General features: G+C 56.8%; 4 protein-coding genes across 6 annotated transcripts; 1 reads left to right on the plus strand and 3 right to left on the minus strand.

Moving 5' to 3' along the window:
- Window positions 1–231: 231 nt before the first annotated feature.
- RNASEH2A (ribonuclease H2 subunit A) lies at window positions 232–5180 on the minus strand. Its single transcript, XM_036422854.2, has 8 exons — window positions 5045–5180; window positions 4769–4840; window positions 4515–4641; window positions 4325–4412; window positions 1837–1974; window positions 1645–1732; window positions 545–668; window positions 232–425 (listed from the first exon to the last, which is right to left on the minus strand). Exons 1-8 carry the CDS (start codon window positions 5169–5171, stop codon window positions 290–292), a joined length of 900 nt encoding a protein of 299 aa, XP_036278747.1. The 5' UTR covers window positions 5172–5180; the 3' UTR covers window positions 232–289.
- On the minus strand, window positions 4581–10029 carry THSD8 (thrombospondin type 1 domain containing 8). Of its 2 annotated transcripts, XR_006740588.1 has the most exons (4): window positions 9708–10027; window positions 6321–6526; window positions 4769–4840; window positions 4581–4641 (listed from the first exon to the last, which is right to left on the minus strand). XR_006740588.1 is itself a non-coding variant. In XM_036422865.2 (3 exons), exons 1-2 carry the CDS (start codon window positions 9856–9858, stop codon window positions 6327–6329), a joined length of 351 nt encoding a protein of 116 aa, XP_036278758.1. In that variant the 5' UTR covers window positions 9859–10029; the 3' UTR covers window positions 5376–5457; window positions 6321–6326. The 2 variants fall into 2 exon arrangements, 1 of the variants encoding a protein (XP_036278758.1); XM_036422865.2 differs by lacking the exons at window positions 4581–4641; window positions 4769–4840 and adding an exon at window positions 5376–5457 and having other exon boundaries at window positions 9708–10029.
- Window positions 10030–10032: 3 nt separating this feature from the next.
- On the plus strand, window positions 10033–12882 carry PRDX2 (peroxiredoxin 2). 2 transcript variants are annotated; one of them, XM_036422861.2, is made up of 6 exons: window positions 10033–10171; window positions 10650–10761; window positions 10865–11018; window positions 11612–11734; window positions 11880–12010; window positions 12561–12882. In XM_036422861.2, the coding sequence occupies exons 2-6, from the start codon at window positions 10659–10661 to the stop codon at window positions 12644–12646; spliced, it is 597 nt and encodes a 198-aa protein (XP_036278754.1). In that variant the 5' UTR covers window positions 10033–10171; window positions 10650–10658; the 3' UTR covers window positions 12647–12882. The 2 variants fall into 2 exon arrangements, with proteins under 2 accessions (XP_036278754.1, XP_045432021.1); XM_045576065.1 differs by having other exon boundaries at window positions 10102–10134.
- A 3246-nt stretch (window positions 12883–16128) lies between these two features.
- JUNB (JunB proto-oncogene, AP-1 transcription factor subunit) lies at window positions 16129–18021 on the minus strand. Its single transcript, XM_036422838.2, has one exon. The coding sequence runs from the start codon at window positions 17711–17713 to the stop codon at window positions 16664–16666; it is 1050 nt and encodes a 349-aa protein (XP_036278731.1). The 5' UTR covers window positions 17714–18021; the 3' UTR covers window positions 16129–16663.
- Window positions 18022–25032: the final 7011 nt, after the last annotated feature.

Raw genomic sequence — 25032 nt, forward strand, 5'->3', positions numbered from 1 at the left:
TACCACTGAGCCAAACTGGTTTCGGCACAAGTATGAATTTTTTAATAAAACCAGGGAGCATTTGAGATCTTGTTCCCAGGCATATGCCCTCATCTTGGCTCAAATAAGTTCTAATACATTTTTGAAAAAATAAAATAAAATCGACCAACCAGTGCCCACTACCTTGGTTAGGTTACAAAAGTCAGCAGCTGGGTCCAGCCACCTCCACCCCAAAGTACAACCCCCATGCTGGGCTTTCGTTAAGCAATTTTAATCACAAACTGAAGGAAAAAGGGGTACAGGCTGGCTCTTAGAGAGAGGTGGCTGACTCTAGGCCACGTTCCTGGAAGTACCGGTGGGGGAGATGGGGGCGGTCTCCTGGCTTTTCATTGAAATAGGATGTAATCCTCCCTTGTCCTTCCTGATCCTCTGTTGGCAAGTCCTCCCTGTAGGCGAGAGGTGGTGATACTGACCACCTGCTGTTGGGGGTTGTGGGGGTGCCCCCTCCCAGGCTGGGATAAGCCCTAGCTCCCCTCCCTCCTCACAGCGCCTCTGGGACACCCACCACAGAACACCTTCCGCCTCCTTCTCCAGTATGCTCTGGGCCGTGCGCCAACTGAACCGGACAAACTGGGGGAAGCCAAACACGGGCTCCACGTTCTTCCGCAACCACGCTTTCGTCTTGGGATCTAGGGAAGGGGTGGAATGGGCAATGTTGACAGCCCCTGAGACCTGTCATAAGGTCCCGGCTCCTTCGACTCCCATCTGAGGCCCCATCATCTCATCTCAGGCCTCCTCTTGAGTGCCTAAGGCACCTTGCACTACCTTAGCCATCTTCCTGCCTCAAGGACCTTTGCACAGGCAGTTCTTCTTGGACTCTCTACCCGGCCAACAGTTAAAGAAGACTGCCTCCGAGACACCTCCTTTACCCCATAGGACAATAGTCATTAGACCAGCATTTGTGGATCCTCAGGTTAACTCCCCCTTCCCCACCTCCCATGTAACCATGAGCTCAGTGGGGACAGGCAAATCCTTGTTTGTCTTGCTCACAGCTGTATCCCCAAGGCTTGACCGGACAGAGCATGCATCAGATACGCAGTAGGCACTGAATGCTGGCCAAACTGCTTTTGGCCTGCGCCTGATGTCTTCACTTCGTGTCGCCCCACCCACCTGCCAGGCTCTTCCTGGGCCTCAGAACGGTCAAGGGGTTCCTTGAATCCAACCACTGAATCTTCAACCCTGCCCTTCTATGTGTGTGTGTAGGGGGAGCACAACCACTCCCATGTCAGACAAGGAAAGTGAGTCTTATACTGGGGAGAAAACTGTGGATTTAAGCTGGGCCATGGGACATAAGCCAGTGCCCCTCACCCTGCCCCCATCCCCTTAACAAACAGACATCACCCACCATGGGTTTCAGTCTCTCACTGGGGTTCCAGAGATCAGAGAGAGGAAGGAAACGGGGAGGGAGGAGCCTGCCAGCCGGAAACCAGCTTTGCCACATGATGGCTGCTGGCTGTGAGCAAATGGCCCCCAGTCTGGGCCTCAGCCTCTTCCACTGTGGAGCCGGGTAAGCAGAACCACTCTCAGGACTGCCTTGTCAGAGTTATCACCAGTATCACTAGCTCAGGATAGCTCCCAACGCAGCCCCTGCCACCGTCTGCTCACCATTGGGGTAGCCTGAGCCATAATCAGTGTCCAGGTCCTGTAGTTTTTCCACAAACTGCCAGTTCTTCACGGCCTGGTCTCGGGCCACCTGTGGGCAAGACAGGCACTTGAGATCTCCCTCCCTCGGGGCATCCCGCCTGCCCCATGCCTAAAGGGTTGCTAGGAGCCAGACATGGACAGCGAGGGGCTAACCTTGGCACAGATGCTGGCAGCGCTGACCACCGGATAGAGAGCATCTGCCTTGGCCTTGACTGTCACCTCAATGCCGGGAAAGCGCTTCTGCAGCCGCTCTTGGTATGTCTCTGGCATTCCCACCGTGTCCACAAACACCTGCGGCGGTGGCAGCGATGTATTCAGTCAACAAACATTGGGACAAACAACTGTGCAAACGATCCAGCCTCATCGTCTTTGCCCTTGCTGTTCCCACTGCCTGGAATAGTTTTCTCTTAGCTCGTCCCAGGCTGCATTTTTCCCAGGGGTCTCAGCTCAAGATCACCTCCCTAAGAGTCTTTTTTTTTCCTTCTTCTTTTTTTTTTTTTTTGCAGTTCTACAAATTAAACTTTATTGGTTTATTTTTAAATCTTTATTGTTGAACCAGAGTCTTTTTCTGAATAAGCTATACTCAGTCTACATTTACTGAGCACCTACTGCATGCCATGGGCTGCACTTAATAGTGGAAACAAGGGCTGAAACCGGTTTGGCTCAGTGGATAGAGTGTTGGTCTGCAGACTGAAGGGTCCCGGGTTCGATTCCGGTCAAGAGCATGTACCTTGGTTGCGGGCACATCCCCAGTAGGGGGTATGCAACTGGCAGCTGATCTCTCTCATCGATGTTTCTAGCTCTCTATCTCTCTCTCTTCCTCTCTGTAAAAAATCAATAAAATATATTTTTTTAAAAATGGTGGGAACAAGGCAATGAACACACCAGACAAAAACCCATGTTCTCATGAAGGGGACACCTTGGTGAGGGCCACAGACAAGAAACAGGATAAACCCTAGCTGGTTTGACTCAGTGGATAGAGCGTCGGCCTGTGGACTGAAAGGTCCCAGGTTCGATTCTGGTCAAGGGCACGTGCCAAGGTTGTGGGCTTGATCACCAGTAGGGGGTGTGCAGGAGGCAGCCAGTCAATGATTCTCATCATTCATGTTTCTATTTCTCTCTCCCTCTCCCTTCCTCTCTGAAGTCAATAAAAATATATATATTTTTAAATGATAAATTGATACAATCTTTTAAAAAAAGAAACAGGGTAAATTATAAAGGATAGGGGAGAATTGGAAGAGGCTGTAATTTTCCCCCCAGTTTTTATTGATTTTATAGAGGAAAGGAAATGGAGAGGTAGAAACAAGAGGAATATATCAATCAGCTGCCTCCAGCGTGCTCCCTACTGAGGATTGAGCTTGCTACCCAGGGATGTGACCTGGGAATTGACCTGGTGCCCTCTTGGTTCATGGGCTGACACTCAACCACTGAGCCACACCAGCTGGGTGAAAAGGCTGTCATTTTATTTTATTTTTTTAAATATATTTTTATTGATTTTGTACAGAGAGGAAGGGAGAGAGATAGAGAGCTAGAAACATCCAAGAGAGAGAGTCATCGATCAGCTGCCTCCTGCACACCCTCTACTGGGGATATGCCCGCAACCAAGGCACATGCCCCTGACCGGAATTGACCCGGGACCCCTCAGTCCCCAAGCCAACACTCTATCCATTGAACCAAACTGGTCTCGGCAAGACTGTCATTTTAAACGGAGGTGTGCAATCCAGAGAAGGTCACCCTGAGGTGATGACATTTGAATAAAGGCCTGAAAGAGATGAAGGAATGAATGAGCCTTGTGGATGGCGATCTGGGAAACTGTTCTAGGCAGAGGAATCAGCCAGTGCGAAGGCCCTGAGGTGGGGAGGCCCTGTGGCTGGAGCAGCGAGGTAAGAGGGAAAGTGATCTCCGTAGTAGAAGTTTTTGTTCTGAGAAATCACCATTATTATTTGTTTACCAGCTGAACATCCATCTCCCTGACTTGGGCATGAACCCAAGGGCAGGGCCGTTGTCTGTTTGCTCAGTATGGCATCGTCAGCTCCACATTCTATTTCTGGACCTCCGCCACCTCCTCAGCAAGGCGTCTCTTGTTCCATTCCCTCCCTCAAGTGTATTTGCCCATGTCATTCTCTCAAAACAGCTGGTTCTTTGCCTCAGAGCACTCGATACCATGCCAACTTATATTTCTCTCTGGTAATTTAATCTCATTTGCCTCCCCTTGGCTGTGAATGTTCCTGATTTAATTTCCACTGTGCTCAGAAAATTAAATGTTGAGATTTACATTAAAAAAAAAAAAAAAAGGCTGTCAGCTGCTGGTGCTCGGGAGCAGATTGTAGGAAAGGGGGCTGGAAGTGGGGGAACCAGGGAAGAGAATGGGCAGGCATCCAGGACTGGAGAGTGCCCTGGGCTAGGACAAGGACAGGTAGACAGATGTGGGATTTGTTCTGGACACTGAGCTTTTAGGATAGAGATGGGGGTGGGGCTGGGGCCCCACCGGGGGTCCTTAGCAGGTCACATAGTTAGGGAAGTCAACAGCCAATAAATATTCCTGAGGTATTACAAATGTCTGATGCTGAATCGCTCAGAGCACTCATACTCCCGTTTTATCCTGAGATGACCAAATGGAGCAACCCAACAGTTAGCTCACCTGAGCCACGTTGACGCCCTGGTCCAATGCATACTGCACCAGCCCAGCGGCTGTATCATGGGACAGAGAGTTCAGATTATACTTGACCCTGCAGTGGGGAACAGAGCCCAGTCAAACCCATTCCAGCCACCAATCCCTTCCAGCCCAGGTCGGCTGCCCCCTACCCAGGCCCCTCCTGGGGACCCCTCACCGCCCAAGCATGCTGGTGGAGATGAGGTTTGGAGACAGCACGTCCAGGGCCCAGCCCACAAAGTCCCCATCCTCCTCCATTTTCGCAAAGAGCCTGTCCCGCTCGCTCTCCGACAGGGTCTTTGAGTCTGGGAAAGGAGTTGGGAGAGAAGGGGGTCAGCTGGTTCTCCCAATTCCTGCTCTCTCCCTCCAGTTCACATCCGCCCCCGCACATGCCCAGGAACCCCCTTCCCCAGATACACACCGAGAGCTCACCTGCCACTTTCAAGGCCTCCAGATCTGCTAGGCGGGACTTGGGACAATAACAAATGGCGTAGACCATGGGGCCTGGAAAAATGGGGTCCAACCAGTGAGCCCATGAAAGCCGCCATTCTTGTTCCCTTATCACCACTTTTTCCGGCGCCATCACCTATGCCACGGCTATCACACCACACACACAACGAAACCGGTGCAATCCCGGCTCCCATTCCAGTGCAATTTGCATCCCCCTGATCACGTCCCTCCTCCACCCCAGGTGCCCTGGGGACACACCCAGGACCGGGCCCCGGCCCGCTTCATCGACGCCCAGGACGCACGGCTCCTTGCGGCACACTGCGGGCACAGGCGAGTTCAGGCGACAGCGGCCGGTATTGTCTCTCTCCAGCTCGCTGAGATCCATGCCGCCTCGGCTGCCCCCACCAGCCGCCGGGAACCAGGGCTGCAGGCGCGGGTCTCGGCGCGCGTTTTCCGCAGTGGTTGGACCTGACCAATCAGCGCGCAGGACACGCCCCCAACTCTCCCGCCGCCGTGACGTTTGCTCAGCTGACGCCCACGCCACTGCCGTAGGCGGTGCTGGGAATTGTAGTTCCCAAGGCCCACCACCGCGCTCTGAATTTGGAAAACCGGGTGGGAGAGGTAGCTTTCGAAGCTCCTCTCGGAGTGCTCCCGAGCCTCGCCCGCCGGGGCTGGTGGAGAAGCGGGGATTAAACGGGAAACTGAGCGGAACTGAAAGGGAACGGCCTAGAAGATGAAATACCATTACACTACCCTCCCAGAATTCCCGTCCCCCACCTGGACTCAGGCCGTTTGCAGCCGCGATCCCTGTCACTCCACAAAGTCTAGGCATCCTGGGATAGCTGTCTCCATCCCATGGGGCTCAGGCCTTCGGACTACCTCTCTCTCTCTCTCTCTCTCTCTCTCTCTCTCTCTCTCTCTCTCTCTCTCTCCCCCCCCCCCCCTTACTACCCTCTTTCTCATTCGGACTAAGCCTCTCCTTCCTCCGAACCGAGGTCTGAGATCCCAAAACCTCAATAGACGCTTGTATATCAGGAGTCATGTTGTCTCCCACCCCGCCCTTCTCGCCCCCGTCTTATTTTCTGGTCGCATCAAGGCCCATTCCTCTGCCTGTGGGTCCCCAGCTCTCACCAGCCTCATGTCCCTTCCTGGGGACCACGGCTACCTCCGTAATTACACTTGACTCTGCAGTGAGGAACAGAGCCCAGTCAAACCCATTCCAGCCACCAATCCCTTCCAGCCCAGGTCGGCTGCCCCCCTACCCAGACCCCTCCTGGGAACCCTTCGCCGCCCAAGCATGTTTTCCTCCACTATCTTTCTTCCTTTCTGCCTGGAAATCGTCCTTTCTGCTCATATCTCCGGACTCAGCTTTCTCCTTCCTCCACCACCCTCAAGCCCTAGACTTAGGGCCCCAGTTCTCCCTTCCAGATGCCCACCTCCCCTCTGCGGGCTCCCCCCCCCCCACACACACACACCCCCGTCCTTCCTTTCTTCCCACCCACCCCGGTCCGCCCCCTTTGAGCCCGCCTCTAACCCGGACTCAGGGCCTCCAGTCGCAGTCGATCGGCTTGCAGGACGAACAATCTCGTTGCCGGCAGGGCAGCATCTGCACCAGGTTCTCCCGGTCCATGAACACCGGATCCGGGGCTGTGCCCAGCACCTCGCGGCTGCGCTCCTGCTTGCCCAGGTCGCAAAGACACCGCCACTTTCCCCACGGGCCAAGGATCGAGTCTTCTTCGTCTAGAGATGGAGGGTCAGGGGTGTGTGTGTGGGGGATCTATGTACCCCTGGACCCTACCCCAGGGAGGGAGGAGGCTAAAAACACTGACAGCAACAGTTTGGTCTAGGGATGAGAGAGAAACATGTGGGTGTTTTGTTGTTGTTGTTGTTGTTGTGTGTGTGTGTGTGTGTGTGTGTGTGTGTGTGTGTGTGTGTTTAAATTGATTTTAGAGACAGAGGGAGGGAGAGGGAAAGGAACATCGATGAGAAACATTCATCAGCTGCCTCCTGCATGCCCCCTACTGGGGATGGAGCCCACAACCTGTATGTATCATGAAGAAATCAAACCAATTAACCTCTTGGTTCATGGGTCAATGCTCAACCCCTGAGCCACACCGGCTGAGCAGTAGTTCATGTTTGCAGGGTGGTGCTTCTGTGCCATTAGCCCCAGGCGGGGAAACTGAGCCCCAGAAAGAGCAAGCCACCCTTCCGACTCACACACCTGGTGAGCAACCCAGAGAGATGCAAACTGACCCTTCCCACCTGTGCCAGTGGGAACTGTGGCACAACACCCTTTGTGCCCACCCTCAGAAGCTGATTCATCTTCAGGGACATGATCAAGAGCCTGTCTAGCTGGCAAGTGACACCTGGCCAGCAGGTCTGTCAGTTGGTAAATTAAATGACATGATTAGCACAATGACAATACTTAAAGCCCCTGGCACTGGGCTAGCTCATGGAATACAAACAATGAGTATGGCCGAAACCGGTTTGGCTCAGTGGATAGAGCATCCCATGTTCGATTCCAGTCATGGGAATGTACCTTGGTTGCAGGCATATACTCAGTAGGGAGTATGCAAGAGGAAGCTGATTGATGTTTCTCTCTCCTCGATGTTTCTAACTCTCTATCCCTCTCCATCTCTGTAAAAATTCAATAATATATATATTTTTAAAACAACGAGTGTGGCTGTAACCGGTTTGGTTCAGTGGATAGAGCGCCGGTCTGCAGACTGAAGGGTCCCAGGTTCGATTCCGGTCAAGGGCATGTACATTGGTTGGGGGCACATCCCTGGTGGGGGGCATGTAGAAGGCAGCTGGTCGGCATTTCTCTCATCAATGTTTCTAGCTCTCTATCCCTCTCCCTTCCTCTCTGTAAAAAAATCAATAAAATATATTTTTAAAAAATAAATAAATAAAACAATGAGTATAATCAGTTTTAAAACAACTACAACTTACTGAGAGCACTTACACTTCCCTAAACAGGGTTTGTTTTATTTTTTTTACTGACTTCTCTCTAGCCAAACCTCCATCACAGAACACTAGCATCTTTCATTTTTCTTGTAACATCAATAAATTGTAACCCACCCCACCATTCTTTTGACATTGTTTCTGTGTAGACGGTGACTCTGATTACTATGTATAATAACTTGTAGGTAAACAGCATGTTTGTAAAATAATCCTAGGAACTCTCTCACATTGAATACTGTGTGTGTGTGTGTGTGTGTGTGTGTCCTCTCCCTCCCTCCTTCCATTCTCTCTGAAAAACAATGGGAGAACATATCTTCATGTGAGGATTAACAACAACAACAAAAAGAATAGCCGAGACCGGTTTGGCTCAATGGATAGAGTGTCGGCTTGGGGACTGAAGGGACCCGGGTTCGATTCCGGTCAAGGGCATGTACCTTGGTTGTGGCCATATCCCCAGTGGGGGGTGTGCAAGAGGCGGCTGATCGATGACTCTCTCTCATCGATGTTTCTAGTTCTCTATCTCTCTCTCTTCCTCTCTGTACAAAATCAATAAAATATATATATAAAAAAAAAAAAGAATAAGAGGGACTAACCTCAGAAGATACAGATGCTGACCTACACTCATCTCAGCTCTAGAATTGCCGACCTTCAATGGTCAAACCAGGGTCATGCTCACCAGACCATCCCTTGACCAGTTTTGAGGTTCTTCTCAGCGTGGACCATGCTGGCCTTCCAGCAGAGAACTTCAACCCCCTCCCCCGGGGCTCTTTGTTCTGCTTTCCCTCTCCCTCCTTATACAAACTCCGGGAGATGGGCTTTTCCACAAGAGTCCCCTGTCTTCTCAGGTGGCCAACACTTGAATAAACTCTTTCTTTTTTTCACCAGCATCTAGCTCACAAATGTGGCTTCCGTGGCACCAGGCGGCAGAACCTGGGTTCTGGTTACACTCCATCGGGCCTTGTGGCCTTGGCACATGCTTTCCCCACTCCCTGGCAACACTCTTCCCCCTACATCGTTCAACTTTTGCTTTTCTTGTCATGTCAGCTACATTGGTTACCTATCCTCTTCAGCCAGGCCTGCTCAGGCTTCAGAAATTGACCTGCTGCCCAAGCCGGTTTGGCTCAATGGATAGAGCGTAGGCCTTTGGTCTGAAGGGTCCTGGGTTCGATTCCATCAAGGGCATGTACCTTGGTTGCGGGCACATTCCTGGTGGGGGGTGTGCAGGAGGCGGCTGATGGATGTTTCTCTCTCATCAGTATTTCTAACTCTCTATCCCTCTCTCTACCTCTCTGTAAAAAATCAATAAAATATTTTTTTTAAAAAGAAAGAAATGGCCGAAGCCGGTTTGGCTCAGTGGTAGAGCATCCGTCTGCGGACTGAAAGGTCCCAGGTTCGATTCCGGCCAAGGGCATGTACATTGGTTGCGGGCACATCCCCGGCAGGAGGTGTGCAGAGGCAGCTGATCTATGTTTCTCTCTCATCGACGTTTCTAGCTCTCTCTCTCTCTCTTCCTCTCTGTAAAAAATTAATATAATATATATTTCTATATATATATTTCTTTATATATATATATATTTCTTTATATATATATATTTCTTTATATATATATTTCTTTATATATATATTTCTTTATATATATATATATATATATATATATATATATATATATATATATATGAAAGAAATGGACCTGCTCCCTTCTTTCTCTGTCTCTGCTCTTCCTACCACCTATCCATGTGCCTGTGGATCTGTCTGCTTGGGTCCAGCCCCCTCTCCACAGGTAAGCTGCGGAAAGGCAGTCTCTGTTTCAGTTGACAGATGAGAACACTGAGCCCCGGAGACGAGTGGCCAGCCCAAGCGCGAAGCTGAGCGGAGATCTGGAAGCCCGCTGAGGAGGGTCCGTTTGCAGCCAGCTGGCAGCGTGGGGCGACGGGGCACCGCTCCCTCCTACAGTTACCTTTCCCCAGCTGCTGCAGCCGCAGCTGCTCCCACGTGTCGCCTTGGCCCTGCTCCCCGAAGTAGTGGTAGACGGGGGAGCCCCGGGCGGGGGTCGCCAGCAGCAGGAGCAGCAGAGGCCTCAGCAGGAGCGCGGTTGAGCTCCGGTCCATGCGGGACCCCAACCGCTCCCGGCGCGCTCCGGGGCCGAGCCCCGCGCGGGATCTTGCTCTCCGCCCCCCCGCTGCCCTCACGGGTGGGCACCGTGGGCGCGGCCCGCGGCTGCGCGGCTCCCCCAGACCCGGCAGCCGGTCCCCTCCCCTCCGGCGGCCGTGGACCCGCCCGCTCCTCCCGGCGCCCCGCCCCGCCCTGGGCGTCACGGGCCCGGCCGCGCTTATAAGGCTCCGCGCCCCGCGCGCACTCGGCGCTGAGAACGCGGGTCCACGCGGGTGAGAGGGTGTGTGCGTCCCCTCCTTTCCCACGCAGGTAGGGCCTCCGGGGGCGCCCCGGGCTTGGGGGAGCCCCCTGGAGCCTCCGCGGCCCTCTCCAGCCCGCAGCCGCGGCCGCCTTTGTTCCCCGTCCGCCCTGGGGGCCGCCTTTGTCCTTGGGGTGGGATGGGGAATCGAGGCCGGAGCTCGGCTTGCTCTCCGCCCCCTGCTCCCGGGGGCTCCTCCCGGGGGCTCCTCCCGGGGCGGCGAGCCCGCGCCCGCGCATCCAGGTTCATTTGCTCCCGGGAGGCCGGGCGGGCGGCCGCGGCCGGGCCGCCCTTGTGGGCCGGGAGGGAGGGGTATCCCGCGGCCCAAAAGCCGCGTCCAGCCGGTCCCGGGGAGGGTTCCGGACAGTGACCCTGCCTTCGGCCTCCTGACTCCGTCCCCGGGCCCGGCACGCAGGTGTGACCTTGGGGAGGAGGCGGACAAAGGGTCTCCCCGGGCGCACTGACCAGGCCGGGGGGCGGGGGTCTCAGCTTTCAGTCATGGCCACCGGCAACGCGCACATTGGCAAGCCCGCCCCGGACTTCCAGGCCACCGCCGTGGTGGAGGGCGCCTTCAAGGAGGTGAAACTTTCCGACTATCGAGGTGAGGCCGGCCTGGAGGGGGCCCAGGTGGGGGGCGGGGCCCAGGCTTCGCGGGCGCCGGGCCCTCACGCCTCCTCCTCTGTCCCCTTCCCCCCCTCCTCCAGGGAAGTACGTGGTCCTCTTTTTCTACCCGCTGGACTTCACGTTCGTGTGCCCCACGGAGATCATCGCCTTCAGCGAGCGCGCCGCGGACTTCCGCAAGCTGGGCTGCGAGGTGCTGGGGGTCTCCGTGGACTCGCAGTTCACCCACCTGGCTTGGTAGGAGCGGGGGCCAGCGGGGAGGGAGGGCTGCACGCAGCCAAACCTACACCTCCCACGGGGTCCCCGCTGTGTGTTCCAGTGGCCATTGCCCAACCTCTGCACCTCCCTTCCCCATCTAGAAAATTATGGAAATAATAATGACGCCCAGGTCCTTAACGAGGACAGCGGTAATTAGCATTTGGAATCCAGGTGCTTGGTGTGAAGATGCAAATGCTTTATCTCACTAGGGCAAAGCAGCTTCCCTCCCCAACAACTATTTAAAGAAGGCGGCACTCCAGTTCAAGGGAGTAAAGGGCTGGGCCTCAGAACTCAGCTGGGGAGAGGATGGGCAGCTTTGTCCCAAGATGCCGGTGGCCACCAGCGCATGTGAAGCCACTTTGCTGGAACGAGAGCATTAGCGTAGTCTTCCCAGCTGTGGGAAACGGCCCCTGCGCCCACAGCAGGGTGGGGTGGGTGGGACTTCCAGGGCCCCTTATCTCTCTCCTCCAGCACCCCTCTCCCGCCTGCCCTTATCACACCCAGGTCCCAGGGTGAGGACCCTGCTGGGGCCAGGCATCCTGAGGTCCCAGCCCTGTCTCCCCTACTCCCAGGATTAACACCCCGCGGAAGGAGGGTGGCTTGGGCCCCCTGAACATCCCCCTGCTGGCCGATGTAACCAGAAGTTTGTCCCATGATTATGGCGTGCTGAAGGAAGATGAGGGCATCGCCTACAGGTACGAGGGGGTCCTCTGGGTGAGGGGACCACGCTTGGGCAATGCCCTCCCTGCCATTAGCTCCGTGGCCGCGAGTGGGAGATGGTGCTCCCTCCACCGGCCAGTGGGAGCCACCAGCTTTTCACTGGGACCCTCCTGTCTTCAGGGGCCTCTTTATCATCGATGGCAAGGGTATCCTTCGCCAGATTACTGTCAACGATCTGCCTGTGGGGCGCTCTGTGGATGAGGCTCTGCGGCTGGTCCAGGCCTTCCAGTACACAGATGAGCATGGGGAAGGTGAGTGCACACACATTCACATGCCCCTCTCTGTCACTCATGTAGACACTCCCTGTCTGCTTTGTCACCTAAGTAACATGGATGTGAAGGTTCAGCTCGTGGCCTAGTCTGCAGGAAGTTTCTAGTCTGATTGGGGAGCTACCCCAATGGGAGGGTGGGTCGCTGGGAGGTAATAAAAGTGATAGAAAAGGTATTAGAAGATGTGTGAGTAAAAAGGTATTTTATTCAACTAATTTGAATAAAATTAGTTGGATCAGATTACCTTCTTGGGTGGAGGGCACAGTTTGACCATAGCCTCTCAGAGTCTAGTAGGGATGGAGCTGAGGGGGAAAGATGGGGCTAGAGGGGCCAAAAAGAAATGAAAATATCAGTTATAAGCTCTGAATTTGAGCTTGGGGGCTTCTGTCAACATGTGATGTGGTCTTGGGCCTGGACCCCTTGGCTCTGGGCTTTTTCCTCTGCCATGCGGGATCTCACCTTGCCTCTCACTGCTGCCCTGCCTTGACTATGGGCTGTCACCTCACCTGTGCGTCCTTGTGTCTTCCCACAGTCTGTCCCGCCAACTGGAAGCCAGGTAGTGACACGATCAAGCCTGATGTGGATGATAGCAAGGAATACTTCTCCAAACACAGTTAGGCTGGCAGACAGATGCCAAGCTTGGGCTCTGGGCCCCCACCCCCACCCCTGTGTGCCTGTGCTGGCCCAGGAAAGGCCAGGCCTGCCCCTTCAAATTCCTCAGTCCTGATCCTGAAGGGCTAGGCCAAGGCCTTCTTCTATTCCTAGCTGAGTGGTGAATAGTGACCCATTGCTGGAACTCCCCAACCGGGCACAGGCCTAGAGGTGACCAATAAAGTATTAGGGACAGGTTGTGAGTTTGTGTTGGTGTGGTCTGTTCTGCTGTCTTTTGTCCATCCAGGTATCCCACTCCCTTCCCCTTTGGCCTGAGAAACTGACGCTGTAGTTACTTATCTGCACCACAGGGTGGCAGAATTACCTCATATACACTTTTCTCTCTCCTTTGGCCTAAGGGCAGTTTGGGGGAGTTGCTATTTGCCCCTTGCCTTGAGCAAGTCCCCGAACCTGGCCTTGCAGGGCAGTCCCCACATGTTATTTTAAGAGATGCGACCTTTCCTGGTTTTCTTCATCAGGAAAATGGAAATAAAGACAACCAAGCCAGATCACCATTCATGTTAAAAGAGATACAAGTATGGCCAGGACCAGTTTGGCTGAAGGGACCCGGGTTTGATTCCGGTCAAGGTCATGTACCTTGGTTGTGGGCATATCCTCAGTAGGGGGTGTGCAAGAGGCAGCTGATTGATGACTCTCTCTCATCAATGTTTCTAACCCTCTCCCTTCCTCTCTCTACAAAATCAATAAAAAAAAAAAAAAAAATATATATATATATATATATATATATATATATATATATATATATATATATATATATAAAGAGATACAAGTATGAACCTTGCTGGTTTGGCTCAGTGGATAGAGCCGCAGCCTGTGGACCAGAGTTCCGGGTTCAGTTCCAGTCAAGGGCACTTGGTTGCAGGTTCCTCCCCTAGTCAAGGCTCATGCAGGAGGCAACCAAATGATGTGTTTCTCTCACATTGATGTTTCTTTTTTCTTTTTTTAAAAATATATTTTATTGATTTTTTACAGAGAGGAAGGGAGAGAGATAGCCAGAAACGTTGATGAGAGAGAAACATCGACCAGCCGCCTCCTGCACCCCCCCCACCGGGGATGTGCCCGCAACCAATGTACATGCCCTTGACCAGAATCGAACCTGGGACCTTCCAGTCCGCAGACTGACGCTCTACCACTGAGCCAAACCGGTTTCGGGCTCACATCCATGTTTCTCCCTGTCTTTCCTTCTCTTTTCCACTCTCCCTAAAAATCAATGGAAAAATATTCTCAAGTGAGGGTTAATAAAAAATAAAAATAGGAAGAGATAAAATATATAAAGCTCAGGGCGCTGTGAATGGTTACTAGGGAGGGTACCTGGGCCTGGAAGAAGAGTCCAGTCTTATGGAAAAGAGGATGCCCGACCAGTTTGGCTCAGTGAATGGAGCATCAGCCTTCAGGCCGAAGGGTCCCAGGTTCGATTCCGGTCAAGGGCATGTGACTTGGTTGTGGGCACATTCCCAGTAGGGGATGTGCAGGAGGCAGCTGATCAATGTTTCTCTCCCATGGGTGTTTCTAACTCCCTCTTCCTCTCTGTAAAAAATTAATAAAATATATTTAATAATAATTAAAAAAAGGATCGGGACCCAATCCTGAGAAGAGCCAAGAATGGGAGCTCCAGGCCCTGGCCAGGTAGCTCAGTTGGTTAGAGCTTTGTCCCCACTCACTAAAGATGGGGATTTGATCCCTCGTCAAAACAACCACTGAATACACAAGTGGAACAGCACATCGGTGTTTCTTTCCCTTCCTAAAACTAAATTTAAAAACATTTTTTAAAGAAGTGGGAACTTGAGCTACGTGCTTGGTGAGCATGCTCTGCCCCACCCCCCCACCCCCTCTGAAGTTTGAAAGAGCTGCCTGTCAGCCCCTAGGGTGGAAGGTGAGGGTTCGGCTGGAAGGCAGGAGGCAGGAGCGAGGCAATTTTCCCAGGAGTGCAGTCTGATTCTGTATGTGTCCAGGCAAGTGACTTGGCCACCCTGAGCCCATATTTACTTCCACAGAACAGGACTGACAAGCTCGTTTAATCCAGACCCATTATTAATATTGCTGCCCAGCCCAATACCCACCAAAGTCACTAATCTCAGCCTTGGAATTTTATCTCCACTTCTCCCCAAGGCCCTGTGTGGTCTTCCCTGACCCCAGCTCCACCCTCCTGTTTATTCTATTCCAGGCGTACTGACTTCTTATTGTTCTTTAACAGGCTGGTCTTGTTCTGGCCGCAGGAACTGCATGTGTTCCTTCGACCCGGAATGCTGTTACCCAGGTTTTCTCAGGGCTGGGCTTCTTCAAATGCGGTCTCCTCAGAGGTCTATGTCCCCCGCCTGTCCTCCAAAGCAGCTCACCTACCCTGCTCCGCTTTCACCTGTGTCTTCTTTTCCTAGCACCTACCACCATCTGGGAATCATGTTTCCTTGTTTATTGTCCATCTGCCTGCTGTGGTCTAGACTGTGCCTCCAGGGCTGGGTTGTTCGGTACTTGAGATATGAATCAAGTGTCTGTTCTGTCCATCCAGCCCCTGTGGGCTGGTTTCTTTGCTGTCCTGAGTGCTTCCAGCTCCGAGGCTGGACCCACTCGTTACCCACATGCCCATCACAGCTGCGGGGTGGGGGGGTGGGGGGGGGTGGGGGACAGGAGCCCCGCGCCAGACCGATGGGGGCGCGCCGCGGCCTGGCCAGCCACCCTGGCAGGACCAGACTTGGCAGCCGCGCCGATCCTGGCCTGGCACCGAGAGGGGAAACTGGCAGGCGGGCGCCGCCCTTCCTGGCGGAGGTGAGGGGGGACCAGTGGCGGGGACGCGCGGGCAGGAGCACACCCCCACCCGGGTCAGGTCAGACAGCGTGGGCGCGGCGGGGCCCGGGCGCCGAGCCGGGGGAGGGAGGCTGCGGGGCGGCTCCCCGGACCCTGGAGCGCGGCCCACCCACCGCGGACGCCCTGGACTCAAGCCTGGGGCTTTCCGGGCCCGGGCAGCCGCCCGCCTGGGAAAATCCCGGCCTCCTTCCGGGCGCCGCGGCCCCTGCCCGGCAGAGCGGGGGAGGGGATTCCCGGAATCTGCCCGGAGACCGCGGGCGCGTCACTGGACAGAATGCGCCCAAATAAGGGCAGCGCTTCCGTTGCGTCAGCAGGGAAAGCCCCGGCGCGCGCGATTGGGTGGGGCCGCGCCTGCGCACTGCGGCGCCGCCCCGGGCATCCTGCCCCCAGGTGTCAGGCTGGACCGCGTCCTCGCCCTGGACCCTCCAGCCCACCCTCCCGGGGTCTGGGGCCGCGAACAGGGCAGGGCACCCTGGCTGGGCTGGGGTCCCCGAGATGCTGGGGCAGAGCTGGCGAGGTGACAGATGCCCAAGCGAACCACAAACAGCAGCAGCGGGGCGGGGGCATCCCAGTACTCTTCCTCCCTCCGCCCGCCCGGCTTGGAAAAAAAAAAAAGACAACAGAAATTAATAAAGAACCTCTTTTTTTCTTTTTTTACTTAAATAGATTCAATAAAAAGTCAGGACAACAAACACACACACACACACACACACAAACACATCTTAAAATAAACTCTTTAGAGATTAAGTGCGTGTTTCTTTCCCACAGTACAGTGCAGAGGGGGAGGGTGGGGGGCAGGGGTCCCCTCCCCAGTGTCCCCGCGGGCTTGAGTACCGGGCGGCGGCGGGGCCAGCTCCGCCGCGATCGCCCCCTCCTCCCCTCCCTGTTAAATACACAAATATATTATATTCAATATGAATCGAGTTCGTTTCCAGCAGAAAAAAAAATACAAAAAAAAAGTGGAAGGGGGGTTTGTAAACGTTGAGGTGGAAGGACTGGGCGCAGAGCGGGCAGGCAGGAGTCCAGTGTGATTTTCGGCGTTCCCATGGCCCGGGGCGGGTGCCCACCGCCTGCACCCTCACCCTCACCCCGTGGAAGGCTTTCGCCCAGCCGTCCAGGCTGGGAGGTGGGGGGTGGGATGTCCGTAGGGGGAAGGAATGCTCAGAAGGCGTGTCCCTTGACCCCTAAGAGCAGCTGGCAGCCGTTGCTGACATGGGTCATGACCTTCTGTTTGAGCTGAGCCACCTGCTCCCGGAGGAGGCCCGCGGTGCTCGAGAGCCCCGCGTTCTCGGCCTTGAGCGTCTTCACCTTGTCCTCCAGGCGCGCGATGCGCTCCAGCTTCCGCTTCCGGCACTTGGTGGCCGCCAGCCGGTTCCGCAGCCGCTTGCGCTCCACTTTGATGCGCTCCTGGTCTTCCATGTTGATGGGCGACACAGGCGGCGTGGCGTCGCGGCTGCGCGCCTCGGGCACGGTCTGCGGCTCCTCCTTGAAGGCGGAGGCGCCGCGGCCCAGGCCCAGCTGCGCCGGGTGGCCGCCGGCGAAGGGTGGCGCGTGGGGGAGGTAGCTGATGGTGGCCGTCGGGTACGAGCTGCTGGTCCCCACGGCGGCCCCGGCGGCCCCGGCGGGCGCAGAGGCGGGGGAGTAGCTGCTGAGGTTGGTGTAGACGGGAGGAGGCTCCGGGCCGGCGTAGACACCCCCGGGCCCCGCCGGGGCCCCTCCGCTGGCGCCCAGGGACACGTTGGGGGGCGTCACGTGGTTCATCTTGTGCAGGTCGTCCAGGGCTTTGACAAAACCGTCGGCGAAGCCCTCCTGCTCCTCGGTGACGCCGCCCCCGGCGCCTCCCGCGCCTCCGCCGCTGCCGCCCCCGCGGGGGTAGAAGTACTGTCCCGGGGGCGTGGGCGTCGTCGTGATCACGCCGTTGCTGTTGGGCACGATCAGGCGCTCCAGCTCGGAAGAGGCGAGCTTGAGGGACGCGCCCGAGTCCGCGCCCTGGCTGGAGAAGTAGCCGCCCCCGCCGCTGCCCTCCGGGCCCGGGCCCCGCGCCCCGGGCGCTTTCAGACCTCGGTAAGGGTCGGCCAGGTTGAGCGCCAGGCTGGGTTTCAGGAGTTTGTAGTCGTGGAGAGAGAGGCCGCCCGGGGCCCGGCCGTATCCCGCCGCCGCCGCTGCGTATGAGTCGTCGTGGTAGAAGGGCTGTTCCATTTTAGTGCACATCCGGGCGGCCCGGGCGGTGTAGGGAGGTCCCTGCGGGGCCGCCCCGGGCCTCGCCGCTGCAAGCGAGCGGCGCGCAGTCCTCGGCGGCGGGCTGGACCGGGTGTGGGGCAGCGCGCTCCGGGGCCGGCGCGGATCGGGGGAGGCCAGCCGGCTGCCGTGCGCGGGAGCTCCGTGCGGCTGGCTTCGCGAGCCCCTGCTCCTCTCCTCGTCCGGTGCGCTCGCCTCCTCGGTGTGGCTTCCCCCGGCTCCCGGTCTCCGCTGGCTCCGCCGCTGGCCCGCCGCGCTCCAGGTCCAGGCCGCCCCGGCAGCCCCGCGCCTTTATACGGCGATTGGCAGCCGCGGAAGCGCGCGCTGATTGGCCGCCGCGCGGCCCGCGCCCCCTCCCGCAGCGGAGCGTGGGGAAGGGGAGGAGGCGGCTCGCGTCACTGTCAGGAAGCGCGTGTCCTTGTAAACAGCGGCCACGGGCTGGGCGGTTTGGCGAGGCTGCAGGGGGAGGGGTTCAGGGGTCCTTGGGCGCCCAAGGAAGGGGTTGCTGGGAGGGTCTGAGGTACACAGGGAAGGGATCCGGGGAGGGTGATGAGGGACACGAGGAACTGATACAGAGCAAGTGTGTGTGTGTGTGTGTGTGTGTGTGTGTGTGTGTGTGTGTGTAGGGAGGACCCCAAGTTGGACACAGAAGGCCTGAGGGGCCGGTAGTATCCGAGAGGGGGTGGAGGGCTGTGACTACTACTCCGGGAGACCCCATAAAAGAGAGGGAAGGGTTAAGCAGGGGAAATGGGAGAGCGGTAAGGAGCCACCTGACTCAGGAATGAAGTGGGGGGTCCTGAGCACAGAGGGGCTGAAGGGCTGGCATTTTCACGGGAGGCACTGAACCGGGAAAAGTGCTGAGTGTGGGGAGGGGGAGATGGAGTCCACGGGAGAGGCAGAGGGTCTCCCGGAAATGGGAAGGATAATCTAGATGTGCTGAAAGTGAATGAGGGTCCTGGGGTGCACTGAGGGAAACATGTGGGGGACAAGGAGACACTGTCCCAGGTCAGGGTCCCTGGGGTCATTTGCGATGCCCGAAGGAGGGAGAATTAGGGGGGTCGGCGCACAGCTTCCGAGCTGAGATGACAATGACAGGAGGTCAGTCCCTGATGGAGACACCGTGAGGGAAGGAGGGTGGTTGAGGATCCTGAGGAATCCGACTACTGGGTCTTCCAGGACGGACGCCCACCGTGTGGGTGACCTCCAGGCGCCCGTATACTCGGTCCCCATCCCAAAGTCAATCCCCAGGAACCTTGGGCGTCAGCTCCTGGAGCCCGGACCCAGCCCGGAGGCCGGGGCGCGGCCGCCCTGCCCCACTCCTTCCTTAGAAACAGACCGGGAAGAGCTCCGGCAGGAAGTGTGGCAACAGCCCTGGGGGAAGGAGCCCGGCCCAGCCTCCGTCACTGGGTTCCTACGGGACCTGCACCCCGCCCTGGGCCGGGCGGGTTCCGCGCCTCGGAAGAGGAACCTGGGCTCGGACCCCAGCGCAGCTCGGGGTGTGCCGAACTGCCGGCCTCCGAGGCCTCCAGTCACCTTCCCCCGTCGGCAGTGGTTCAGCCCGCGGTGCCCACAGGGATCTCCGAGGCAGGCAGTTTGGGAACGATTCCATTAGCCTCACGGAGGGGCACGCACCGGGGAGCAGGTCCTCGTCGCCGTGGCAACACGCTGGGAGTCCGCACTCGGCTGGGGGGGCGGGGCGCTCCCCGGAGTCTCCCCACGACGCCCATATAAGGGCACAGGAAGGGGTGTGGCCAGCGCTGTCCCTGGGCCCCGAGCTGGGAGCTGGGAGCTGGGAGCCCGGGCATCTGCCAGGTCCCAGGGCGCGCCCGGGCCCCCGACGGCTAGTCCCAACCAGCCCCAGCCTCCGCCCCCGGGCCCAGCCACGGCCGCCTGGCCTGGCCCCACCTAGTCGCTATGGGGCTGTGTGTTGCCAGGCCCAGCCCGGCCCGACCTAGCCTGGCAGGTCCCCGCCTGCCCGCAGGCCTGGATCGGACTTCGCCCCTAGCCCGACTGGGCGCGGAGGGGCGGACCAACGCCTCCAGGCGTCCCTGGCGCCTGAGCGGGCTGGCGAGGCTGTCCCCTCCCTTGGGTGGGGTACCCATCCTTTCTGCCTGGAGATCTGGGGCCCCTCCACACAAGCACCCGTAAGGTCCGGGGTGCCCTCTCTCACACTCATGAACAAGGGCTCCTACTCCTGTTTAAGTCTGGGGGTTCAGTCAACTATCCAGCATACCTTGTGGGATCCATCTCTCCCCAGGTACCTCCTTCATCCGAAAGGATCTGAAAAGCCAAGGGAAGAATCTTGGTGAATGCAGAGGCCCTCTCCCAGTAAGGACTGGGAGAAGGTTTAGATGGTGAGGCTTCTAGTTAGAATTTAAGGTGGGACTTCACAACAGGTCAGACGTGACAGCCACTAGAACAAGAGGTGAGACGCTGAGTCTCTCTCTGAGAGAGACCTCTGTCTTCCTGAAGGATGGCAGTTTCTTTAGAGTGGAGAGATGCTGAGGGATGGGGCTCGCCAGCCTTTGAAGGGGAGGCACAGAACTCACCAAGGGTGGAGGAGAGAAGGAAAATGAAAGAGGCGAAAGAGAAACCGAGCTGTGTGGGGGCAGGGGGAAGTCCGACAGAGCCCTGGCTTTGGAGAGGAAGGTCCCCTAGAAGCTGGGGGCATCCCTGTCTTTGGTCTTTGGAGGCACTTGTGACCCCTGGGTGCCCCCACCCGCCTTCCCCCAGCTTGAGCGGCTCCCCTCCCCCGCCCCAGGCTCAAGGGAGATTCCAGTGGCCGCTGAGTCTGGCAGGCTGGCTGCCAAGGCCTGTGTCTCCCGCCCATGCTAATAACTGCAGCTGACATCTGGCCGGGGCCTGTGGGGGCGGCGCAGTGGGCAGGGTTAGGGGGCTGGGCAGGTCTGGCCAGAGGGTCTATCTCAGGAAGCCAACCTGCAGGTCCCACGGGCCAGGAGGCCACAGTGAGTCACGGCTGGCCAGTGCTGCGGCTGGCCAGGCCTGGGGAGGAATGGAGAGCCATGATCCTGGCCCAGATGGGGTCGCGATGAAAGGAAAGGCCCAGCAAAGAAAAGGGGGGGTGAACGGGGGTGGGGGTAAGGGCAAGGAGAGATGGCCAGAGAGACAAGCTGGGGGCAGGGTTAGCGCCGTGCAGGCAGACAGCAATGACACTTAAAACAGGCAGACAAGAGAAATAATAATTATCATTTTAATAGCTAACACTTACATGGCCCTTACCATGGGCCACTCTTCTAAGGGATTTAAGTAGAGTAACTAATTGTCTGCTTCCAGCCACCCAGCAAAATGCATGCTATGTACCCCCATTTAACAGATGAGAAGACTGAGGTACGGGATGGAAAAGAACTTGCCTCCTATTCCACAGCTAAAAGTGCTGGCGACGAGACATAACCTGAGCTGTCTGGCTCCAGAGCATTAGCCACTCTACTGTGGATAATCAGACCAACTGTATGCCAAGCTTTTCAGGCCCTTTCACGTAGGGTCTTCTTTATTCTGGACAGAAATGGGGGCGGGGGGTGCTGGTGGGAGGGGAGACAGGCCAGCATGTGGAGTGGGGTTGGGTGGCTCCATGCACTCTGCAAGGGTGTTTGAGCAGGGGGTGGGGAATGGGCCAGCCAGGGAGGGCGGGACCCAGCCCAGCTGGTACAGCCGGTTCCAGGCCCCTGCCAGTCTCACCCTTGTGGCCTGGGCACCGCCCCCTCATGCCGCCCCACTGGCGCCAAGGCCCCCAGGAGGAGGATAGCCCCCTCCCCCTCCTGCCTGGGTGCCCAGATGCAGCAGGGGACTGCCCAGCCCTTGGGCTCCAGACCAGCATCTGGAGGAGGACTCTGTGCCCAAGTTTCCCCCACACCCAGGGGCCCAGGGCCTGGGGTGGGGACAGGACAAGGGGGAAGTTCACATACCCCCACCCACGAGTCTCTGTGGGGCTTTCGACTTTGACACAAAGGACTTCTCCTTCCTATAAATAGTCTGGTGACCCCCGCCTCCCTTGACCCCGCTGACCAGTGGGGCCCTCACCAGGAAACTGGTCTGGGGGCTGCAAGTGAGTCAGCCCTGGGCAAACCAGGGCGAGAACCCACAAGTCATGGCACCCAACCTCCGGAGTCCCTGCCCCTGGGTGTGGACAGGCGGCCGGGCAGGAAGAGGCTGAGAATCACGAAGTCCTCCCCCAGGAACCCCTGGCCTGCCAGCTACCTCCCTCCCCACCTCTGGTGTGGGGGTCCCTCACCCCCTCTGCTGGAGAGGAAGCGGCTGGGTTTTCTTGGAAGCAGGAAGGAGAGGCTGTCTCCTCGGGCTGACTCAGCTGGGCATGAGGGGAGTTTCCCATAAAACTAAGTCTGTCTCTCCCCCCGGCACACACACACTGCTGGTGAGGTCTTTGGGGGCCTGGGCCTGGCTGAGACTCGGGGTGCCCCCTTTATAGGGGGTGTGCGAAGAAAAAAGGCCTCCGGCCCACCAGGAACGGGGCAGCTGAGCCAGGCCTCCCAGGAAGTGACAAATAGCAGGGAGGGAGGGAAGTAGGGGGTAACGTGTGGAGAGAGGAAGTTCAGGGATATCTGGGGGGAGGGGAGACAGACACAGACTGGGAAGCCCAGAGCTCCCGAGAGCCTCAGATGGTCCAAGATCATGTGTGTCGGCTGGTTGGCTGTGGGGCTGCATATGGCTGGCTTGTCAGGGTGTATGAGGCCTGTCTCCCCAGTGCATGTGTGTGTGTGTGTGTGTGTGTGTGTGTGTGTGTGTGTGTTGGCCCAACCCTGCAGGGCTGTGTAGGGCTGTCTGCTTTGGGGGTGGGGGGATTGTGGGGATGTGCGTATGGTCTATGGCAGAGGTTGCCAGCCTTTCAGACTTCACAGACCACCAGTGGCCCCTGGTCTATGGAATCAATTGCATATGGCTGGCCTGTACACAGAGTGGCCAGATTATTATGGCCTCTGAACGCATAATAATCTGGCCACTCAGTGTATAGCCTGTATAATAAAAGGCTAATATGCAAATTGCTCTCTCGACCAGGAGTTGGACCAGCAGGCAGGCCGGCCAACCGCCCATGTCCCCTCCCCCTGGCCAGGCTGGCCGGACCCCACCCATGCACTGGGCCTCTAATATATATACTGAGTGGCCAGATTATTAAGCGTTCAGAGATCATAATAATCTGGCCACTCACTGTATGCATGTGTTGTTTGGAGTTCATATAGCTAACTTATTCCTGTCTGGTGTGTATGTGTGTTTGTGTGTGTGAGGTCAATGGCTTGCCTGTGTGAGGTCTATGTGTGTGTGAGGTCTGTGGCTGGTGTGTGTGTGTGTGTGTGTGTGTGTGTGTGTGTTTGTCAGGGTGTCTCTGTGCCATTGTTTTTATGAATCTCATTGTAGCCTGTCTGGGGTGTGTGTGTGTGTGTGTGAGAGAGAGAGAGAGAGTTCTGTGGCTGGTCTGTGTGTGTTTCTATGTGAACTCTATGGCTGGTGTGTATGTATGTGTGCTAGCCAACAGGTTCTGTCAGGGTGTTTCTGTGCCAACATGTTTATGAATGTCTGACAGTGGCCTGTCTGCCTCTCTTTGCTTCATGTGTCTGTCCCGATCATATGTATAAATGTCAGTTTGTCTTCTCCCAATTGTCCCATCTGTCAGTGGGTCTGATTGAAAGATCAGTCAGAGGCCGAAAACCAGCTGACACAGAGGATCTATCACTGACATGTGCGTGTCACCAGTGAGGTAGTGTCTGTAAATTCTGGTGTCTTTTGGAGCCTTCCGAGTGTCAGTACACATTGCACAGGGGCTCTCTGTCAGTGTACATGTGTGTCCTCTCCATCCATCTCAACACAGGTTTATGTTTTTCCCTTTTGCTTCTGAGTATCTTTTTGGTGATCTTGCTAGTGTGTGAGTGCAGTGCACATGTGGCATTGTCTTGTGTGTCAGGTCTGCCTGTATCTGAACACCCCTTGTACAGCTGGTGCTGAAAGCGGCTGTCCCTCTCTCCCAGTCAGCATGCATGCATTGCCTGCTTATGTCTGACACACAGCCCTGTGTGTGTCTGTCCTGTGGGTCTCTGGCCTGTCACATTTGTCTCAGCGTGTGTGGGGACCATGCCACTGGATCAGCCAGGCTGAGTGCTCACCGGAATGTCTGTGCTTATGGTTAGTTATGCCCGTTTGCCTGTACGCCAAGTGGATTTATCCTTGTCACACATACCCTGCCTGCGTGCTTTCTGGCCTGTGGATGGCTCTGTGTGTTTGGCAGCATTTTAGTCTTGCTCCTGAGTCTGCCCTGCCACTGTGTCTGTGGGAGACAGCCGTTGCTAGGTCATCTTGCCCAGATGTGTGTCTGACCCTGTCACTGTGTCCCAGGTTGGCAGTCTCTCTGTGGCCAGGGGGATGTGTGTCTGGACTGGCTCTCTCAGGGTGACTGTATGTGGACACTCCTTGCCACCCCCCACAAGTCTGGCCTCCCTGGGCCATGTTTACTCTGCCCCTAGCTGACTTCTGCCCTGCCCTGGGAGGGACTGACCCTCCTGTCTGGTCTGTCCAGCCAGCAGTCCACAGGATGTTCCCTAGACGCTGCCTCCGCCAACATCCCTTCCCTCGGGCCACCCCTGGGTCAAGACCCAGGCGTCCAGGGCAGCGGGGGGGTGGGGCTGCAGCGTGGGGGCCTTGTGAAGGCACCAGAATGAGGGTGGGGGTAGGGAGGCGACAGGCCCAACAGGTTCTGCTTCATTCCTGTCCCGCCTCTCACTTCCTGGGTGCCTGCCCAGGGCAGGGGTGGACAGGATGAACCCCAAGGCCTCGGAGTGCCTGGGTGGGGCAAGGCCTGCCTGGCAAGGCCTTGCTCCTGCTACATACCCTGACACTCAGGCCTGAGGGACAAGAGGAGCCTGCGTCCTTCTGAGGGCCAAGACCCCTTCCTGCTCCGGTGCCCAGGTGCCCAGCTCTGGGTGCAAAATCTCCTCCATGGTTCGCCTCATCTCCATAACGCCGCTATGAGCTGGGCATAACTCTCCCCCGTTTCCAGGTGGGGAAACAGCCCTAGACAGCAACGAGCGCAGAGGCAGGATCTGAACCCAGTTCTCGGTATGCCAGCCAAGACTTCCAGCCAGCTCACCAACCGCCTTCCTTTTTTCTCTCTAAAAATGGTTCATACACGTCGAGCGAAGTATGAACCTGGGCCCCCAGGAGGCTCGGCTCAAGGGGGCATGCGCCCAGCTTGCTCTGAGTCAAAAGGGGCCCCTGGATGAAATGAATAAGAAAACGGCTTTAACCGTTTCAGCGCCATGAGAAGCTCT

The sequence above is a fragment of the Pipistrellus kuhlii genome, unplaced genomic scaffold (assembly GCF_014108245.1).
Source record: "Pipistrellus kuhlii isolate mPipKuh1 unplaced genomic scaffold, mPipKuh1.p scaffold_m20_p_73, whole genome shotgun sequence".
Classification (NCBI taxonomy): Eukaryota; Metazoa; Chordata; class Mammalia; order Chiroptera; family Vespertilionidae; genus Pipistrellus; species Pipistrellus kuhlii.

What these genes read in the sequence shown, in the direction of transcription:
- RNASEH2A (XM_036422854.2), bottom strand. Translation starts at nt 5,171, where the DNA reads ATGGATCTCAGCGAGCTGGAGAGAGACAATACCGGCCGCTGTCGCCTG. An exon ending in TCCACCAGCATGCTTGGGCG is followed by an intron (nt 4,413 to 4,514) that starts GTGAGGGGTCCC and finishes TCCCCACTGCAG; the next exon opens with GGTCAAGTATAATCTGAACT. An exon ending in AGGGCGTCAACGTGGCTCAG is followed by an intron (nt 1,975 to 4,324) that starts GTGAGCTAACTG and finishes CCACCGCCGCAG; the next exon opens with GTGTTTGTGGACACGGTGGG.
- THSD8 (XM_036422865.2), bottom strand. Translation starts at nt 9,858, where the DNA reads ATGGACCGGAGCTCAACCGCGCTCCTGCTGAGGCCTCTGCTGCTCCTG. An exon ending in GCTGCAGCAGCTGGGGAAAG is followed by an intron (nt 6,527 to 9,707) that starts GTAACTGTAGGA and finishes CTCCATCTCTAG; the next exon opens with ACGAAGAAGACTCGATCCTT.
- PRDX2 (XM_036422861.2), top strand. Translation starts at nt 10,659, where the DNA reads ATGGCCACCGGCAACGCGCACATTGGCAAGCCCGCCCCGGACTTCCAG. An exon ending in CAGTTCACCCACCTGGCTTG is followed by an intron (nt 11,019 to 11,611) that starts GTAGGAGCGGGG and finishes CCCTACTCCCAG; the next exon opens with GATTAACACCCCGCGGAAGG. An exon ending in GATGAGGGCATCGCCTACAG is followed by an intron (nt 11,735 to 11,879) that starts GTACGAGGGGGT and finishes TCCTGTCTTCAG; the next exon opens with GGGCCTCTTTATCATCGATG.
- JUNB (XM_036422838.2), bottom strand. Translation starts at nt 17,713, where the DNA reads ATGTGCACTAAAATGGAACAGCCCTTCTACCACGACGACTCATACGCA.